General features: G+C 41.4%; 1 protein-coding gene across 8 annotated transcripts in view; it reads left to right on the plus strand.

Moving 5' to 3' along the window:
* lrrc7 (leucine rich repeat containing 7) overlaps positions 1-21,039 on the plus strand; it is a 100,871-nt gene that overhangs the window by 72,519 nt on the left and 7,313 nt on the right. For 3 of the 8 annotated variants that reach the window (XM_036520732.1, XM_036520734.1, XM_036520739.1), the window contains 14 exons: positions 92-109; positions 1,488-1,617; positions 2,348-2,463; positions 4,117-4,186; positions 5,289-5,388; positions 5,830-5,954; positions 6,226-6,414; positions 7,064-7,186; positions 8,800-8,883; positions 11,634-11,745; positions 13,321-13,501; positions 15,588-17,328; positions 17,994-18,143; positions 19,659-19,778. In XM_036520732.1, coding sequence (XP_036376625.1) covers positions 92-109; positions 1,488-1,617; positions 2,348-2,463; positions 4,117-4,186; positions 5,289-5,388; positions 5,830-5,954; positions 6,226-6,414; positions 7,064-7,186; positions 8,800-8,883; positions 11,634-11,745; positions 13,321-13,501; positions 15,588-17,328; positions 17,994-18,143; positions 19,659-19,778 — 3,259 coding nt within the window. The remainder of the gene's footprint in view (positions 1-91; positions 110-1,487; positions 1,618-2,347; positions 2,464-4,116; positions 4,187-5,288; positions 5,389-5,829; positions 5,955-6,225; positions 6,415-7,063; positions 7,187-8,799; positions 8,884-11,633; positions 11,746-13,320; positions 13,502-15,587; positions 17,329-17,993; positions 18,144-19,658; positions 19,779-21,039) is intronic. The other 5 variants (XM_036520736.1, XM_036520738.1, XM_036520735.1 and 2 more) reach the window with 4 other exon arrangements.

A 21,039-nucleotide genomic window follows, 5' to 3' on the forward strand; every position in this document is an offset into this window, starting at 1 on the left:
CTGTGATGCTGTATCCTGTCCTTTTCTTGGTTTGTCATTGGTCGGTTTTGTGTTGTGTTTATTATACATGCATCTAAAATGGGCCACTTAGTGGACGCACCAAAATAGGGTAAGTGGACTGAAAATCCCCCCTGTTCTACACATGTTCCCAGCAGCATGTTTATTCAGGCAAGCGCTCTCCTTTGCATCTACTGCGCATTCTGGTGAAGTGGACACGATTAAAGCCATGCATATGGGAGCCCATCTGGGGCTTTTTGTAAAAATGTACCACTAATGACTACTGACTATGATAAGGACAAATTAACCTTTTTTTTAAACTCTGTCCAACAAAAAGTTTTCGATTTGCATTTATTTGCTTCATGTCCCTAGCTCCAAATTCAAAGCTTTTTTTCTGTAAAAGCTTAGTTTTTTATGCTGAAAATTTATTCTGCCAACAGTTGATGAACTGTAATTTTACTTAAAAGTCCTTTCACCTCCAAAAACGGGAATTACCTTCACATACAAGGTGGTTGACTTAATGAACATGGTGCCCATATAGCTGTTTAGAAATAATGTTTTGGAACAATAAAATCTCCTTTATCTTGTAAGAATTTCATTTAGTTTGTAGTATAGACTTCATTTCATCGTGACATATAGTATCATGCACACCAAAAATTCTGATGAATTCAGTTTGAGTTTTATGAGTGTGTCACTCAGTGTAAAACATATTGTAATTAAAGCAAACAGCAATTCAAGGCTTCAAGTCATAATATTCTTCTGATGATTCTCAGAAATATATGCATGTATATTTTTAGAACCATTGTGTGAATTTTTTAAGAAGCATCTAGACCTCTTGCTTATATTGGGTATTCTCAAAGGATCAGGTTTGTTTAATGTAAAACCAGTAACATGTATGTGAAATGAGAAGGATCAAACATCTGAAGCTACTTGAAGCTTTTTATAGCAGCTGAAGTTGTTAAATAATAGAGGCCCAATATTCATGCAATCACTTGAAATGATGTGTGTAATGTGGAAAATATATCTTCCATCTTGGAGATACTTTGTCTCACTGTACCATGTATATGTTCCACTGGGGGGGTCTCCATTGTTTGCCTTTGGCCTGTTAATCTTTGGCAGTATAAGAAGCAGCTTTGTTCAGGTCCTGAATGTAAAATTTTCCAGACTGATGCTGCATGTGGATTTTACTAATAGATGTGTTTTGTGACTCATGGACTGATTCTACAGATAAAACACCAGAATAGGCTTTTTTAAAGAGTGATGTTAAATGATTAATTTATGATTTATGATACTGCACAAAGACATATTTGGAAAAAAAACTGGCAAAGAATCAACAACAAAGGCTAAAGCTTTGATGTAACTGTAGTCAGTAGTTTGAATTATGACAATGACTTGCCCAGTAATGTTTTAGTCTAGGACCAGAAAAGTGCTTTGATGTACTGAAAGAAACTTCTATCCACATTTTTTATCCACACTTTATCTTTTTTCAGTTTATCGCTTTTAGAAGAGTTTGACTGTAGCTGTAACGAGTTGGAGTCCCTTCCCCCCACCATCGGCTACCTGCACAACCTCCGAACCTTTGCTGCTGATGAGAACTTCCTGTCAGAACTGCCCAGAGAGGTGAGGCTTGGCTACCAGAACAACCCTGTCCCCCTCTGACCTCTGAGGAGTAGAGGATGACAGGTGCCGTGAGGATCTTGGCTGCAGCAGAGTTCACACCGATTAGGCTTGCCTCCCTTGTTACTGTAGGGTGGAGGGTGGCATTTGGCCAAGGAATGAAAGTCACTTCTCCAGTCATGTGTCTTAGAGGAGGCGTATGGTTGGCGGCACGAAGCTGTGCATTACCTCTTGCTACATTACACAGGCCTAGGGCTGGGACTGCCAGGATGACCCACCTTGCTAGGAGTTGCCAGTTCTCTGATCAAAGCCAGCTGCACTGAGCCGGAACAGGGAGAGCCCCTCCGTGAGCTGTGGGCACACAGCCTGATCTCGATAGCTTCAGCTGCCCCTCTCCCCATGAGTAGGGCAGCATCCAGCAGCAGAAAAGCACACCAGCCAGTCATACATAGCCAACGCATTAAAACTTCATTATCAGAGATAAATATGCATGTAGGGGCTTCTACCTTTTTTTTTAGCCTCTCAATGCCAAAAACAAGTACCCTATCCTCCAAGGCCCTCTCTGCTCCCTGTCCTTCCAACACAGTGTGAAAGAGTACAGTAATGTTGGCAAGAATGTGTAATCATCCTGCTTTTCTTTCTCACAGGAAATTCACAGAAATTTGCTGTGAATAAGCACTTGTGAACTTGTCCTTTCATTTAGCATGTTTGGATTTTTTATTTTTTTTAACAGATCGGGAGCTGTAAAAATGTCACAGTCATGTCTCTGCGTTCCAATAAGCTGGAGTTTCTGCCTGAAGAAATTGGACAGATGACCAAACTGCGTGTTCTTAACCTCAGTGACAACAGGTAACCGCTAAAAAGCTGTTTGCATGTGTCAGTAGAGTGAACATTAATGCACCTGACTAGTCATAATGTCATGGAGTGGCAAAAAATATTAATGTGTACAGAGAATACAGAAATACAGTTTAGGTGAAAGCCACAAAACTGGCAGCATTGATCAGTACTAAATAGAGTGCTACAATGCATCCTTTTGTATGAGGAGATGGCCACTACTTAAAGTGGAACATGCTTGGCTACCAGCCATTGATTACGAGAGGCAGTAGGCACAAGCCATATGAACTGAAGCCCCACTGTGTGTTTTTAAGGGTTTCAGCACAAGAATAATATTGTGTAATGGGCTGATGATGCAGAGGTGCATGCTCAACACCCTACTGTTTCAACATTCTCACGTGTTCTCATGTCTATATCAGTTGATGCAGCAGACACTCAGAGCTAAGTTTGTATTTACCTGTCTATTTATCAGACTGTTTGAAATGCAAGCGAAAGTAGAGTGTGTGATTCTTATTATGAGCAGTTTATGTAAACTACAGACACTTGTGTTATTTTTTTAATGGCACATTAAGATAGCTGTGTAGCATTAGGAGATACTCCCCCAGCCCACAGGCTAATTAAGAAAGCTCTTTATGAGATGTTTGGATGCACTGCCAGTGATTAACAGGATCTGAGGTAATTAAACTTTACCATCACTTAACACAGAGCAGCCATTACTGCCCTGTTTCCGCTTGCACGACAGAGCACTCAGGTAAATGTGCTGTCTCTGCCCAGGGAGTCACCTTGACTCTGCTCCAGATGTACTTCTTTGCTGTACTGCCCTATGCTCTCAGCAATATTCCTATCATCATTTTGAAGCAGAGTGCACTGTATGTGGTAATAATACATTTTATTTATATGGCACTCTGGTCATACTCAAAGCACTTTACATAGGGAAGGCAGCAATGTTTTGTTGCTAGGTTTCACTGAGTGCGCTGTGACAGGCAATTCTAGAGGTAGAGTCTTTAAACAAGCAGTGTTTGTGTGCCGCTGTGATTTTTAAAATTTCATGTTACGTTCAAAGAAAAATTATATGACTGAATAAATAATTATCTGTTTTAGAGACATTCTACTTAATTTTTGAGGCTTTGGAAATGTTTGATTTACAATGCTGTATCTCCACCTTCAGTCAGAAATGTTCCATTATGGTTCATGAAATGGCATTCAAAACAAAGACAGTTGCCATCAGTCTGACTAAGATATAACTTCCATAGTAAGAAATATGTACATTCTTACATCCTGGATGCCATACATTGTAATGCTTGAAAATACTATATCGGGTTCAGTCTCAAGAAAAAAAAAAAACTAAATTTAATTGTGCCTCAGAAATGGAAAAGACTCTTCCTAAGAGCACTACTCACTCACAAAGTAAATCAGAGCTAATGGAACCTAATGAAACCCCTCCACGCATCCCCCCACTGAGCAGAAATGGAGTGCTTTCAACAGACAAACCTGCTTAGAGCCTGTCAGGAGAGATATTTTCTTATCAACAGGTAGCTGAAAAAGGTCATCTATTGAACCCGTGCACCTTAGCGGTATTCTTTGTGGAAAAAGTAGCCTTTGTCTTACTGGTATGTCTATACTTTCGTTGTCTCACATCGCTGCCTCTCTGGCCTTCCTCTTGAACAGGTTAAGGAATCTGCCATTTACGTTCACAAAACTGAAGGATCTTGCTGCACTCTGGCTATCAGACAATCAGGTGAATATTTTCTGTATTATTCATCCATTTCAGAAAGTGTATGTGTTTTTAACCTGTCTTACCAGGCATATTTTAGGCAATATGCCAGGTGGCCTCCATTACCAAGGTAATTAGCAGGTATGGCCCTCATTTGGGGGAAGAGAGTTCCTAATTATCCTAATTTTTTGTCAATTATTTTTGTAACAAATCTTAGGATCAGTTGAAGATTTGGCCTACAGTCAAGATGGAAATGAAGTCAGAGGCACATGTCTCAAAAGCAAGGTTAGCTAGGCAGCTAGCTAGAGATGTAACAGTGTATCAGAATGATGTAATAATTGAACATTCTGATAACTATATACCTAGTTATTTATGTATAGCTACCTTAGTTTATTAGCGTAGCTATCTAGCTGGAAATGTTCCTGGAGTTCCATTGTGAAATCTCCAATTGTCCTACAATTAAATGTTGCTTTGTTATGAATATCAATTGGATTGTTATCAACTGGATTGTTATGTGAATAATAAATAATGCACATGTTTTGTAGTCTAGCAATCAACAAGCTGTCAGCAGAACGTTTTGCTTCATAATTAACAATTTAAGAGAAGAGACTTGTAATGGCTTCATTGATTGAATTGAATGCACACTAATGCATCTAGCAGAATAGATTCAAACAAATCCACCAAGATTTCCAGGTGGGAAGAGGAATGCCCAGATAAATAGCAAGGTAGCAATGTGCTTTTTTGCTTTGTCATATGTTCAAATTCATTATCTCAGTGTTGGTGAGGGAAGATATGTGTAGTTGTAGACCCACATCTGGTTGAATAAATAGCACTGGTCTGCAGATAAAACTGGAATACTAAAGGGTGGCATTCCAACTTTTTGATTCTGTTTAAAGACTGATTTGCATCTGTCCTATTCTTTCTGTGTACAGAAACAGCTCTGTAAATACCATGCCCTGTCTCTGCCACCTCTCGAATATCCCAGTGGAGCCCTTGTCAAATTAAATTACATCTGCAGAGCTGTTTGCTCGACACCTTAGTGAGACCATATTTTGCTGTCCACTTATCATACGGATTCCGTCATGTGCACATGCATGTGACCTTTGAACTCTGTGTGCCATTGCAGTCCAAGGCCCTGATCCCACTGCAGACAGAGGCCCATCCCGAGACCAAGCAGAGGGTTCTCACCAACTACATGTTTCCTCAGCAGCCTCGGCATGACGAAGGTGAGCCAGGACGGGATGCTGCTCACAAAGAGCCATTTTTTCCGGATATGCTGTTTTAATGACTTTGGCCGCCCTAAAATATCAGTTATCGTGTCAAGAATAAAAACAAGACCCATCCAACAGACTGTCCTCATTTTTCTGGTGTTTGCCCTTTGAAGGATATGATTCTGTGGGTTCGCAACTTTAAAGGCAGCTTGTATACTGTAGATGGATGAGGTCGTAGATTAAGTCAAGGGTGTGAAACGATGCGTTTGACAGCTGGGTTCCACTTGAGAGGTCTTTACAGGGAGCTGGAAGATGCCCCGAGTGAAACATGCTGATATGCTCAGTGGGGGTCAATGCAGAGCTTCTGTAGTGCTAGTGTAGTTCCAGTATAGTGCTAGTGTAACATTGACGCAGTGCCATTGCAGCATCAGTGTGACCTTTCTTTCGCACATGTAGATTACCAGTCAGACAGTGACAGCTTCAACCCCACACTGTGGGAGGAGCAGAGGCAGCAGCGAATGACTGTTGCCTTTGAGTTCGAGGACAAGAAGGAGGATGAGGACAATGCTGGGAAAGTCAAGGTACGATGTGCCTGTTCTTTTCATTCTTCAGCCTTGTTTGTATTGTATATAAATTACACCCTCTCTCAAGATGGATTTATGGCCGCTTAGTTTGATCCAATGGATATGGATATAGCAATGCGTTATAAGGGAATTGGCTGAGTCCCCTGTGACTTTTCAAGATAGATGTCATCATTACCCACGTCTACCCTTGTTTAAACTCTGACTTTGCACCTTCAACAAAGAAGCATGGATTTGAAATAAAGGCAGCTGTGTCTCTGCTTCATCTCAGGTGGAGATCAATCTGAAACGTTACCCCACCCCTTACCCCGAGGACCTGAAAAATATGGTTAAGTCTGTCCAGAACCTGGTGGGTAAGACTAGTCACGCCCTCAGCGCAGAAAAGTGCTCCTCTGGCACCAACATGGAGCTTCCTGGCAAAGAAAAATTTGAGCCCAAGTGGCCCATTGCAACAAAGGAGGTAACAGCCCAAGTCATCTGCAGCCAAGGGAAAAATAAGGGAATAATAAAATCATGAGCTTTGCTTTTATTAAAATACATTCCAACCCCAAAACAATAGTTGAACAAGGTCATTTTTTAATTTATCTTGAAAAGAGGCATTTTGTGTAAAAACCCCCCAGCAGTAAAATTAATCGTGTCATTATGGACATTATGTCCTGTCTTATTCTGAATGTAAGAATGGAAAAATTCACCTGGCGCAATTTTAGTTACATATAACCACTGTAAACTAAAAGTATACAACCATTGTATGTTTTGCCTTTTACAGGAAACAGAAAACTTATTTCATAACAAGGAATACTGTAAAATAAGAAATTTATATATCAGTGTTACAGTGCTTAAAAACAGTGCATGTACCTCTGTGCTCCAAAGCTGCAGCCTGTAGCTTGCATTTGCTTTGTATTGTAAAAGAATTTGATTGATTCATAATGAATAAACTCAGTGACAAAACAATTGCAGGAAATCCATACATAAATCCTGGACAGCTTTCCTTTTAGGATGCTGTCCGACTTTCCTGCTGTGTCAATGTGATGCTTCACAATGTGCTTTACCTATGATCTGTGTTACTAAGTCAGCGGACATGTGTCAATGAATATTTGTTGTTGTGCCAGGTTGCAGACAGAGAGGCTAAAGACTTTCCGAAGACCCAGATACCTGAGCAAGGCCCAATGCACAACTCAGCCATGGAGATCCCAAAATGCAAGGAGAAGGAGGAGCTAACTGAGAGCTCAGAGGTAGGGTTAAGTCACCATAGCAGAAAAGAGTTTGAGATGATTATCACATCATTTGGAGTTTTAACACTCTAAGGACAGAACAATAATGGAGGTAATCAACAAAGAGCAGTAAGGCCACATGCAGTTTTGTAAAGTGCTGCAGGTTATTTCCAAGGTCATCTCAAACTTTCGTGTCAGGGTTTTGGTCATGAGTTATCTCAAATTGCAAAATGAGTTTTAGCTGGAAGCTCGACGTGAAATGTGTTGACAGTGTGCAAACTCAGAACTCGTGTAACGGAAAAAAGGGGTCATTTCCAAGGACGTGATCGGGGAATGGTGAAGGAAAGTGCCAGAGAGTCGATAAAACACAGACTCAGGTTTCCCCGTTTTTGAATTTCAGCCAGACGTGCATTTGTAGAGGTGATATATAAATGTGAAACCACCTATTAAGTGCTGCAGTGTGGCACAGCATGTTTTTCTGAAGCTGTATAATTGAAAGTGGGATTTTTGGAGGTGAACCCTGTAGAAATCATGGGAATGGTTCCTCTTCCAGGGGCTCAATCCACCTGATGGTGACACTGAGATCTTTGTCGGTGGCACAACTTAATTATTTTGTCATTGCAGTTTTCCTTGATTGACTCTTAATCTGACTGTTCCTTCTAAAATATCTTTTATGTCCCAAGTGTAACGAGTTCCAAGTACATGTACCTGAGTGAATGTACCAGAGTAGATGGTGTCCAAATGGTGTATAGTGCATAGAGGTTACTTACTTCTTAATGTATGTTTAAGTAATCTACTTTCCAGGGAACATCTCAAATGTATGGAAATAGTGAAAATGTTATTTTAATATCATTCGTTGAGAATTAATTGCACTTGCATCCTATCCTGGCTAAATGAGCTGGATGTTAGAGGGTTCCTAATGTGACTGTAGTGAGTCACTGTAAAATGAAGAGAATGATTAGTGGCCAACTAACAGAGGACTCAGACTGTTTAAAGCTGGCCCTGTGCAGCGGTTTAATAAAATCACAAACAAGAGCCCAGGTCATTGAGTGTATGGCTGCAAAGGTCATTGTTAAATGGTAATTGCATGCGCAGGGCTGAAGAAGACTCGATCTGAATAGGTTATTTCAAAATGTCGCTGTGGAGTTGGGCGCACGGTATCTGAGCTGAACCTGTAGAGCAAGCTGAATCAGGCACTCTGGTTTGTTTTGGTTACTTTCCTCTCTCTTCCAAGGAGATGGTCAGTATCAGCTTTATGGCAGTCTTAGTGGCCCTACCAGTAAGCAAGCATTTCAGTCACCCCGGAGCATTCATTTTCATCCATGAAAACTGGATAGCTCACCTCCGTCTGCTGCATGCAAGCCTTCTCTGAATATCTAGCAGTGTTCGCCACAGACCTGAAATCTCTGTTATATTTTCTGTCCATTACTGCCTTGATTCCTCTCACTCTGCGTCCACATGCAAAGCCACATGGAGATCTAGGAACCAGCGACAAGGGGGACCAGGCTTTTGGGTTCAGCTCACCATCTGCCATGCTTTTTGATCTCACACACATTTTGCTTTCTTCCAAACCATGAAGAAAATACTTTCCATTTGTTTGTGTGTTTGTTTGTTTGTTTGTTTGTTTTGCTTAGATTTCTTTACATCGCGTGGTGCCCAAGCTGCCACAGCCAGAGAACACGAGCCTGTCCGTTACAGCTTCCTGTTTCTGCCTCATAGTAAGTGGTTGTGAGATTGGACAAATCAGGTTTAGCCCCAGAATTGTGGAGTTTTTTGCTTGTCACCTACAGAACAAAAAAAATTAAAAAAAAAAAAAAAAAAAAAAAACAGAAAAAACTGTCTGTGGTGATATTTTTATGGGGTAAAAAGAGAGCTGGTAACGTCTGTTCTGTATCCACCAAAACAGCTCTTGGAAATACAGGTCAGGGAATGCAATGTTGGCCGCTACCAAAACTCTCCATATTCACAGATCCAGTGCATTGAACTGTCTTTCGTAGGACAAAGAACAAATGAACAAAGGTGGAAATTGTAGCAGTATTTCTATTGATTCAACATTCAACCCAAAGTGTTTGCTGTGTTTTTTGTCCCGTGGACAGGGGCAAAAACAGTGGCAGTAAGCACCGCCACAGGGTTCAGCTCTAGCGAGGCTCTGCCGCTGTGAGCATCAGCAATTCCATAACCACCTCATAGCTGTTTGGTCACACTTAGGTCAGGCATCCTTTGTGATACAGTTATATAGAATTCTTGTTATGGAAGAGGAGGTAAGTTATTCTAACCTTGGTCTCATGAATATTTGAAGAAGCAGCCGTTTGCAGAGAATGTAATACAGAGAAAGAGAGAGAGAGAGAGAGAGAGAGAGAGACTAGCTGGTAGGGTGTCATTGATCTTTAGAGAATGCCACTGGCTCAGCTGCTTGTAGTGCGTATCATGCTATAGACATGTGACATCAGGTGTGATAAACAGCTGTGACCCAGAGCGAAACAACAGTTGTACTGGTTGAGTCATAATGACTCTTTCTTCAAAAGAAATTGACCCTCAAACATGTTCATTGTAACTCCAGACCTTCTCATTGTGCAGTGATTTGGATGTCAAGGTATATATATTTCTATTTTTGCTTTTTTCCCCCATTATACAATCCTATTTTGGAACTGCCAGTTGTATACAGTGGTAGGCTTGTCTCACCACGGCAGCCTCTGCACTCACACAGGAGCACTGAAGTGAATCAAGTACAGATCTCCAATACACTGCGCATAGCTAACTCCTATTTTTTTGTGTCACACCATGCACTTCAGCAGAGTGGGTGCTCATTAGAGGATAGGGACTACTTCCCTGATGTCAACCAAGCAATTTACAGACACCTGACGAACTGCAGGGTTTCTGAGAGTGGCGAGATGAGGAAAGCCTTGCCAACCTACTCACCCCTATCCCCAGGGGTATGAAGCCAGTTTGTTCCGGTGCTGTGGGCACCCAGTCATTGTTGGCTCATAGCATGGCTAGGATTGAACCCAGGCCATAAAGCTCAGCTTGTGCTCAAGATGAGTGTCTAAATCACTGAGCTACTTGGGAGCTTTCCGCATTTATAAATGCCAATCTAGAAAATAAAGATCCCTGTAAGTGGGGTAGCACTACACCATTAATGCCTCAGGTTTATATGACCTTTAATGTTTTCAATTTTCACTTGAAAATAAGAATAATAGCTCTTCTTGCCAGCTCCCCCAAAAAAGGATTTTTGTGTTCAGAACATGAAGTCAGTAACCAACTTGTTAGTGCTACAGTCTTCTCATCTTAAAGTGAAGACAAGCATAATTTTACCTGTTTTTTGGTCAAAATATTGGAACGAAGTTTATTTGGACACAACATACGGGTTTTTGCCTATCAATCAGTACATTATAGATCAAAAGACAGAATGCTTCCTGCTTAAAATTTTATCCTTGAAGGCTATGACTTCTGAATATCAGGTATCTGTAAGCATTCATCAGTGACTTCAAACAAGAACAAATGGGAAGGAGTGAGTGAGTGGCAGACAAGCTCAGGCAGGAAAACACTGAAATTTGAGTGCTATACTCGCCGTGGGACTCTGGTTTCATTTATTATTTTCCCTTTGGTATTTTAGATTATTGTTTTGTGTAGTGACAAGAAACTGATAAAGATTGTATTGATTGTAATTTAGATGTAAAAGAGTTCTCGTCCAAAAAATTCCTGAACATATTGTCCCTGTACTGGCACACACATGGCATGTGACAATTCCTTATCTTAAACATTTAATATTTATCTAATATTAGAGTAGCTAGTGTTGCTTTACACAGACAGGTTTTTGTGAGGGGATGGGATTGAGGTGTTTTTAAGATGGAATACTGGTAAATGCCAGCAGAACAGTTTGATTGATCTGTATACAAACCCAAATAGGAACTGCACCCTCACCTGAGGAATGATCTGTTTTCACCTTTAGCAGTACATCAATACTCAATGAAATTGTGACGTCAGATTTATTTTGGAATTTTTTTTTTAACTTTACCTCAGAAATCAGAGCTTAATTCCATTTTTATACATTTCTCCAAAATAATGGAACAACCCTGACATGAATTCAACAGGATATTTGCCTTTGTGTTAGGGCAAAAAGCTTATTTTCACTGGAGTCCTAAGACTCATCACCCTATTTGTATTTTTTTCTGTGGCAATCCTTTAACAATTTTCTGTCGGGAAATGCTGCAGAAGAGAAAGAATTGCAGTTAAATTTTGATACTATACATGAATATAATTCTCCTTATTCCGACACAGGAAGAAACCACATGTAAGTGTTTTCTTCCTCTGTCAGAATAAGTAGAATTACAGGTAAGTTAGTGTCGCATCTGTTCCACAGATGACAGTTATCCATTTCGTATTGTTTAGAAGTCCACACCTCTCTGCTCTTCATGGCATAAGCGCACAGCTGCAAAAGTTGACCTCCCCTTGTTCTGTCTTTCTTCAGGACTCCCTAGGAGGCTCCCCAAACGACATCCGCATCTCTGACATGAGACCCACGCTAGTGGAGCCCCCTATCTACAAGCCAAAGGTTGTCTTACTGGGCAAAGACAAAAAAGGTATGTACTGAATAGTCTGTATAGATCCACTGAAATATACTCATTCGATGACAGTTGTTTTCCTGAAGTGAGGATCAGAGGATCACCCCATGAAAGAACTCCTGAAATTAGTGAAGAAAAATAATGCAATCAATTACAATATAGCTGTCAAAAAAGGTTCCAATATATGTAACTTCGTTAAAAAATGGATTTTGAATTATGATTATATTCTGTACACTATTGCAGCTATACCACCCTGTAGTCTTCTGTCTGTAGACTGAATTTCAGTAGAGCTGTGCTTGTTTAGTCAGAGAACATTCTAGGAAATAACAGGACTTTTCCGTCTGGATCAATTAAATCTAATTCCCCAGTGCAATGATGGGGGCACAGTGCTGTAGGAGGTGGTATCAATTGAATAAGAAATCCTGACATTCTGATGTGCAGAATCACTGTGATCAATAAAGATCCCATGGCACTTATCACAAAAGGTAGGGGTATTAACCCCGGTGTCCTGGACAGATTACCAATCTAGATGCTTCCATCTACCCATCAAAGTCTCCTATCTCACTGTGTAGTCTTGTATTCTTTACTCGTAAGGAGGCAAAGCACCTTGAGAAATCAATGGGAAATTATTCCAGTGTCTTCACAAACATGTGCACCAAGATAATTTATCATGGGCAACTGAACTGTGAAACGGCAGACCACTTACCAGACTATTATGTTATTATGATTATATTATACCAGAATTTTATATTATTATGACTTAATCAGATGCCTTTATGGAGTTTTCATAACTCTCCTTTTTACAAACCAAGTCTGGGCTGAATGTTATCTCCCATCTCGGGTCCACTCCAGGAGGCATAATATGTTCATGTGGATGTGTGATATGCCCGCTCCAGCTCAAGGCCATCCAGACTGGTCCTTCGATCAGATATCTCTATTTCTCAGATGTTCACTGAAAGCGAACATCTTGCCAAAAAGTGAATTTTGCTCTCTAATCCTATTTTGGTGTTAAGAGGCTTCAAGCGTATTTACGCTTTCAAGTAAAAATCCTGTGTTCACCATTGTTATTTTGAAAGTGTGTGTGTTTGCTTTTTGAAGATTACAGAAAGTATTCATGCAATCCACAATAATTACATAATTCCCCTGAGGCACGTCTTTGAAAAATGTTTTATTCGTATTATTTGCGGTGTAAAATACAATAGGTGCTGTGCGTTGCATAATCAATTACAACCACAAAAATGAAACAAAAAAACAAACCGAACCTTTTCCTGCACCAGTTGTTTTCCTGGTGGTCTCAGGTTGGTTGGGTGACTGGTTGGAGTAGCAATGGTCAAATGATCATATTTGACGTTCCTTAAAGTGAGAAAAACTTGACAAGGCCCTCTTATATAAATATGTTTTTAATCTCATGTCAAACAGATGTTGGAGACATTCAAATACATTTCTGTGAACATTTCCAAAGGTTCTTGCAAATGTATTGATATTACTGAGCCATAGTAAAATTTTACCCAATAGCTCTGTAGAAATCCATTTGACAGGATTGGAAACATTTTTTAAGCAGGGGCATTACATTGTGTCATTTTGTTTCTACAGAATCAACAGATGAATCGGATGCAGATAAAATGCATTGCCTGAATAACAGTGGCTCCTCAGCAACCTACTCGGACTACTCGCCTTCCCAGGGTTCCACGGGTTCCTCAAACCCCCCAGGCAATGTACCCGGCCTGCAGCCTGTTAGCAAGGATACAGCACCTGCAACACACTGGACTAACAGGTAGGCAGTGCTCTACACATTGCCCCAAGCACTCATGCATACAGCCATAAGCACTGCACTTACTAATTTCATTGCAGTTTTATATAATTGTTTTAATATATGACAATATCAATCATCTACCCATTGTCATTTAGAGGGCCATGGTGAGCCAGAAATGAACCTAGGCAGAAGTACTTCCTGGTGAAGTCAGTAAATTGGAAGGCACACACTCAGATATGCACACACGCACAGACAGAGAACAATTAGATATGCCTATTGCTTATTAACTTTTGCATATCTTTTGCATATCTTTTGATTGTTTGACAAAGCTATAGTTCTCTGAGGAAACCCACACAGGCACAGAATTGAAAGGCCATGGGACACATGCATGAAATCTTGACCTGGACTGTAGAGAGACCAGTATTATAAGACCAATGCTTATCTTGCTAATCAATCCCAGTAAACTTGTTAATGTCTCAATTTATGTAACATTTTACTAATTTTTGTAATATACACATACAGTTGCATAAGTAAAATGGCACTAACTGATACTTTTTCTAATATGTACAATACCTTTTCATATATTAGAAGTATATCCCTTACATTTTGGACTTCATGTCACAACATGTATAATGTTTCATTTTCCACGCTCAGTTGTTTTTAAAGTCAGGTAATCAGAATTGATAGTGTTGACATTTCCATGTAGTACCATTGGTCTAATGCTTATGTATCTGCATGGTCTGTAGCTTGCATTCTCATACATTTCTCTGTGTTTTGTAAATCACAAGATAAATCTGACCCCAGCACTGAATTTAAAACACACAGCAGGGCCATGTTTTGGTTTAAAAAGAGGGATTTGCAAGATTTTACTCCACTGGCACCAATCTGATATGAAAAGAGAGTGTTCCTGTTCTGCACCTAGGGGATTAGTGTGAGGTGGACATCCGGCTGCCAAGCAGCAGTGAGAGGAAAGAGCTGTGTGCCTGGGCTTTAATCCCTCATTACCATACATTTCCATGAGTCTGGCAGAAGAGTGGAGGGTTCCCTCATCACCAGCTCTCTCACAGCACCAAGGTCAAGAGGACATCTCCTCCATTCATATCTTCATTGAAATGCAACACCAAACCCATCATCATCGTGGCCTTCAAAAAAATGTTTTGGTTATTCAGCAATGAAACTTCAAAGAACTTGTCTTTTTTAAATTCAATCCTGGTTGAAATTCCACCGAGGGTTTCGCTGTCACCAGGAGATTTTTCTTCTGATCCGCAGTGGAAATTAATGTGGATTTGTTTGATATTGTGACTTTTTTTCAATGCTTTGGAAAATGCAAAGGCTAAAAGTGAGAGACATGTCTCCTTTGTGAAACGTAAGCGAAAGAGGAAATGCTTTTTATTACAGAAATCCCTGAAGATGCTGCTTACAAAAGCAGCGTAGCCACAGGCATACATGACCATTCTGCCTTGGGAAAATCAAACATTTCAGGAAACACGTGAGGCCACAATTCAGCCCAGTAACTTGTAAAAAAATAAAAAATCTCCTCAGCATGTATTATTTCACCTTATTTTGAACTCCATTGTCTATTCACTGTGAGATTAGCCTGAAAGGAATAGTCCATCAAAAATACTTAATTTGACAAGTTATTAATAATGCATCAAATACTTAGAGTCTCCTTTGAAGGAAAAGAATATTTATGAGGTCTGATTCTCAATGACGTAAGAATCATGAAAATTCTAGGCCATTATTCTGGTTCTTCTATAAATTCGAGTTTGGCCTGCAGTGTCAAAGATCACCAGAGGGAGAAGTCAAACCACCAAATGTGATCTTTTTGCATGGGATTTGAATCAGATCCATTTTAATGAGGTTTACTTTTTACTGCAGCTCTAAAAAGGTCCGTGTGCGCTGATTGATTGCGTGCCTCACGTCCTTTCGTCTATGATGTAGAGGGCCTAAAATAAAATTCCAGATTACTCTGGGAATTTATGATCATGAATTATTGCCCTTCAGTGTTCATCTGTTTTTTTCTCAATGCTGTTGTGGGAAAATTCTGCAAGGGTGGCATTGTTGTTGGAGTGCACAGATTATCCTTGCTGCTTGAATGTCTCCGCAGGCTGGCCCAGTCTTTCCCAAAACCCATTGAGAGCAAGCCTTTGCTGAGCCAGAGGGACACCCCTCCCTCCAGCACCCTGCAGCAGCGGAGCGAGAGACGCCCTCTCAGCGACACCTTTGACAGCTGGAACGACTCCACCCACTATGACAACACAGGCTTTGTTGCCGAGGAGCCTCCCATGGAGACCCCCAGCAGCAGTAACCCCATGTTAGGGTCTAAGCCCAGGAGCGCCTCCACGCATGGGCGCCGGCCCCTCCTGAGGCAGGAGCGGATAGTGGGTGTCCCTCTGGAGCTGGAGCAGTCCCCCCACACCTTCCACCCCGTCCGCAACACTCCCGAAACTGAAGTGCCTCCTCCTCCTCCTCCTCCCAACCCCTGGCAGAACTGGACGAGGACCCCCAGCCCCTTCGAGGACAGGACGGCTTTCCCGTCCAAGCTGGAAATCACCCCTGCTAACAGTCCCAACCCGGATCGCAAGAACTTCGAGCAGGACCTGGGCGAGCTGCCTGGCACCTTCCCTTCCACCGGAGCGTGGGGCTTTCTGGAGTCCCGTGACTCCCGTGACTCCAGGGACTCCCGGGACTCCCGGGACTCGGGGACGACGAGGAGCCACTCAAACATCTTCACACACGTGCAGTGTAGGCAGGATGCCACAAAGGGCGCCATGGTCATCAGCAAGAGCACAGAGAGACTCTCCCCGATGATGAAGGAGGTGAAGGCCAAGTTCAAGAAGTCCCAGAGCATTGACGAGATAGACATTGGCTCCTACAAGGTGTACAGCATCCCTCTAGACAGCTATAGCTCCAGCATAGAAAACCAGGGAAGCATGGACAGGCCGGACCTCCCTCCACCTATGGAGCAGAGCATGTCGAGGAGCCAGTCTGCTCCCATGCTGGACGACGACCTGGACTCCTTTGGCACCGCCAAGAGCTCCCAGCAGCAGAAGCCTGCCATCCCGAAGAAGGTATACCAATTCGACCAAAGCTTCAACCCCCAGGGGGCCATGGAGGTAGTGAAGCCTGAGAGGAGGGTCCCGCCCCCTTTCCCTAATACTCCTGAGTATGTTAACCAGCCAGGCAAGACCCTCCCTAAGGAGCTGGTGAGTCCCAGGGGCTACCGCGGGTACCCGCCCATGGAGCAGATGTTTTCTTTCTCTCAGCCCTCAGTCAACGAGGAAGCTGTCAGCCAGCCATTCCCCAGCCAGAGATCCCGGCCAGGTTTCTTGCGGAGAGCTGATTCCTTAGTCAGCTCCACAGAGATGGCCCTCTTCCGCAGGGTGGCCGAGGCCCAGGAGCTGCAGGCCAGCGAGCGCTATGGCAGGCCGCACTTCAAGGGCATGCTGGAGCACCAGAACAGCCTGTCTACGATGGTGGACTCCCAGTTCCACAAGAGGAACGGAAGGTACGACGACGAGTACTCGTCCTACCAGGAGCCCAAGAAGCCCATAATGGGCTACCCCACCAAGAGCCTGACTCAGCGCCGCCCCCTGTCTGCTCGGAGCTACAGCACAGAAACCTACGGGGCGTCGCAGGCCCGGCCTGTGTCTGCCAGGCCCACTATGGCTGCCCTGCTGGAGAAGATGCCTTCAGATTATAACCTGAGCACCTGCACGGAAAAGAGCACTGATGTAGACATGAAGCTACGGCCTGTGCTTCAGAAACTTGAGGACACCTCCTCAAAAATGCCAGTGGACTGGAGGCAACAGCTGCTTAGACATATAGAAGCTAAAAGATTAGACCGGGTAAGTAGGATAGCTCTCACTGATGTCCATTCACTATCGGCACCAGTCAAGGTATTATTTGTAGCTAACACACTCAAAAAGTATAGTCAACTACAAGAGCGCATGACTCTCATCTTGATAACATTTGTTGAGCCCCACTGCTTATCAATGTCATTCACTCCAGCAACTGTAGACACGCTTAGTGTTCATGGCTGTACAGTGTCATGGAATTACGACTTAAGATTTGGCTCTATGTGTATATGTACGTATATACAACATGATGACGGTAAGTACTCTGGATATTCTACAACATCATCAACTATGATGTTGTTATGTATATTATTGTCATTGTTATTTGTACTACAAGTTCAAGTATATGTGCTTTTTCTGTAACAATTATTGTATAATACCTTTGTTTGTGATTTATGTTTGTTACTTGTGTTTCTCACATTTCTATGGCTACTATATATTACATTATTATTGCTGGCATTATATTATTCTAATTGTTAGTGTGTGTTTTGGTATGTTGTGTTTTTAGTAATTATTGTTGCTCTGTTGTCAAGCTCACGCAGTTGCAGCTACGCAGTGTGTGTGATGCAATCCTGTTAACCCGAGCGGCTGCTTCTGACTTCTCTGTCTGGCTCCACCCATTCACTCATGTCACACCGTTGTTTCCCTCCAATCAGAGCGCTGTCCTTAAGCACAACACAGTAAACTTCGGCATGCTGTATTCTGGACGCTATGCTGCACCGCATGCCAGCAGAAGCATGACAATAAACTTTTACAATAATGCAAAGCATGAAAACCAAACGACACAGTGGCTACCTCTTCCATATGTGAGTATGAACAACAAAATCAATAGCAAATTCAATGCAACACATTACAGCACTAATCAGGACAGTGACATTGTCCTGTGGAGTTGGATTACATATGAAGGCAGTGTAATAAGATTTTGTTGAATTTCATTATACTTGAAAAGGTTTGGGAATATTTTTCATTTATTAACTACCTGCTGTATTGGTGCTTCCATATACATAAGACAATTTAATTATTTAGATGGGGTTGGTTTTTGCTACAAGCCAGGTTCATGATGATGACAGCCTGTCAGAAGCAGGTATTACCATTCCTTTTTCTAAACACTGAAGAAATTTAAACACGCATCATGATCCAGGACTATCTGCACATAGTGTGAGATTTGGCTTTGATGGCAAACCTGCCAACATGAATCACAGGCAGAATACTGTATGAATCACACACATGAGTTTCAGTTCAACTCTTTAACCTTTCAAGAAAGAAAGACATACTTATATAACGTTGCATCGGCTACAATTCCTGCTCCTTCAGTTGCTTGCTGGGATTACGTGATCAATATATGCTATGATACATAAAACAGCAGTGCTGTCAATTAGAAATTTGAAATTGGTCTGTGAAAGAAAGGAAGTCTAGAAAAACATTCATCTCAGATGAATGACTTTGACTTTGTCTTAATCAAAGTCTGTGTGCAGCAGAGAAAAGAAACAATCCTAACCATGACTGTTTGGAAACAGCTTGGAAGTTACATTTCAAGCCCAGGAAAAGCCCTGTCTTGCTGTTGTCTGGAATATCAAAGTGTCTACTGTATGTCAAATGTCTGCAATCTGTGTGTCAGCTGGAGTCATGTACTGTATAATGTCTGCTCCACTGTGTACTAGGTTATGGTGAAAGACACTTCCACACTGCCCCTCTGTACTGTACAGTCCCTATTGGCTGTATTTGTGACCTTGAGTAAATCTTAAGAGGTTATGAGAATAGGAAGTTCTCAAAAGCCAAGAGTTTATTTAAGTTATGGTTTGCTGTACAAGTAATGTAAGTGGCTTGTAGTACGTTGTACATAACATTTAGGATAGGTGCAGTTTTCACATGTGAAAGCATAGAAAACCTTACAGTACTATAAAATGCTGGGTCGTTATGATACTGATACTTAAAATGAACTGAACAAATGAGGAGGGAAGTGACACTAATACTGTATTTCAAATGTTGTGAACTGTTATTGAGGCCATAAGTACCTAGAAATACTTTTTCAGCATTTAATGGAGTTATGGTGTCCATCTCATACAGTTGTTTTGATAGAAAAACAGTAGTGAAACGTGATTGCCCACAAGATGGCCTGAATAGCAGATGTGGCCTGTGGGCATTGCTAGAATGTAACAATGAGCTCAGCTGGTTCTGTGTTTATAAATCTGAAATGGAATCAGTGATTTCCATTGTGGCCTGCAGCAAGTATAAAAAAAGAAGTCTGAGCTACTGAGAACACAGGTTACTGAATCCATGCTTATGATGATCTGAGCTCTGTTCTTCTGATCTCCCACCAGACCCCTTCACTGCAGAGCAATATCTTAGATAACGGGCAGGAGGAGGTTTCTCCCACCAGCCAGTGGGCCCCATACTCACTTGGTAGGAGAGACGTGCCACCCGACAACATCATGAAAAAGGTAGGTAGACTGGAGCTTGTGGGGACATCTGGGGACTGGCTGTCTTCACCGCTATGCATGCGTCTTCTAATTACAACAGTAATGGAATCTGCATGCTGTCCTGCATGTGAAATTACAGAGCATTCAGAATCCATGAAGTGTATTTAATGCCTGACTAGCTGAACATTTTAGGCAGGCTTTTGTGTCGAAAAAAAAGAATAGTTTCAGACAAGTTTCAGAGGAGATTTTTTTTTTATTTTCTTCAATCCAGAGCATATTTGAGGTTGAAATGTCAATTCACCAAAAATTAATAATATTTATAATAAATAATAATCGGACAAACTCCAAGAAACAGTGGAGGGTTTTGTCTCTTTTTAATTTGTTTGTTCAGAAGCTCTTGTCATGAGAGCATCCATCTTGTTCACGGTTCAAATGGGAAATCAAGTGTTCTTCATTAAACTCTTGTAACGCTGGGAGGTGAATGAGGGCCCTACATGTGGGCAGGGGCAGTGTTCATTACCTCATTAAGCAGGCAGCGCTGGATGGGGCTGATTTACCTGTGTGTCTCTTGGAAACATCATCAGATTATGATTAACTCTCAGACACAATACACTGTTTTGGTTCTTCCTCCGATCAGTTTCGTTTCACTGTGTGTGAATTCCATTTCAGCGTGTGGCATAGTTCATTTCATGACATACAGTACATATTTTTTACACGCCATATTAATTTAATTATATTCCTAATCTGTTTTGCCACACACTGAATTAATATGGTTATATGTCCATTTTCACATAAGCCGTGTTAATCGTAAGTATAAATTTTATTATGTCGTCCCCATTTCACTATATATCATATTAATTCATTGTGTGATTCTATTACAGAGGGAAAACTAAAAGCTGTAATTTTGACATGAATCACCTCCAATAATGACTTAAGGGAACACATGGGGAATGGAATAGTACTAATAAAAAACAAATACTTTGCATTCACTCTTCTTTTTTTCCTTCAATCACTGAATTTTAATGACTCATTTGCAGCCAAAATGAGGTTCCAATTGTTTTTTCTTGCCTTCTTATTGTTTGATTCTGTACACAGAACCATAATTCTTTTTTGCAAATTGAACATTCCTTAAGATGCAATTATATGTTTTAAGGGTACAGTTATTCTTCTGTTGGGTTGTGTTTTTTGTTATTAAACTGTGATTATCTTGTCAATGTTTTTAAATGCCAGGAGTAATTGCTGACTGCCCCAGTTAATTTTAAGAGTGTTTAATTCTTGCTTG

The sequence above is a fragment of the Megalops cyprinoides genome, chromosome 2 (assembly GCF_013368585.1).
Source record: "Megalops cyprinoides isolate fMegCyp1 chromosome 2, fMegCyp1.pri, whole genome shotgun sequence".
NCBI classification, from domain to species: domain Eukaryota; kingdom Metazoa; phylum Chordata; class Actinopteri; order Elopiformes; family Megalopidae; genus Megalops; species Megalops cyprinoides.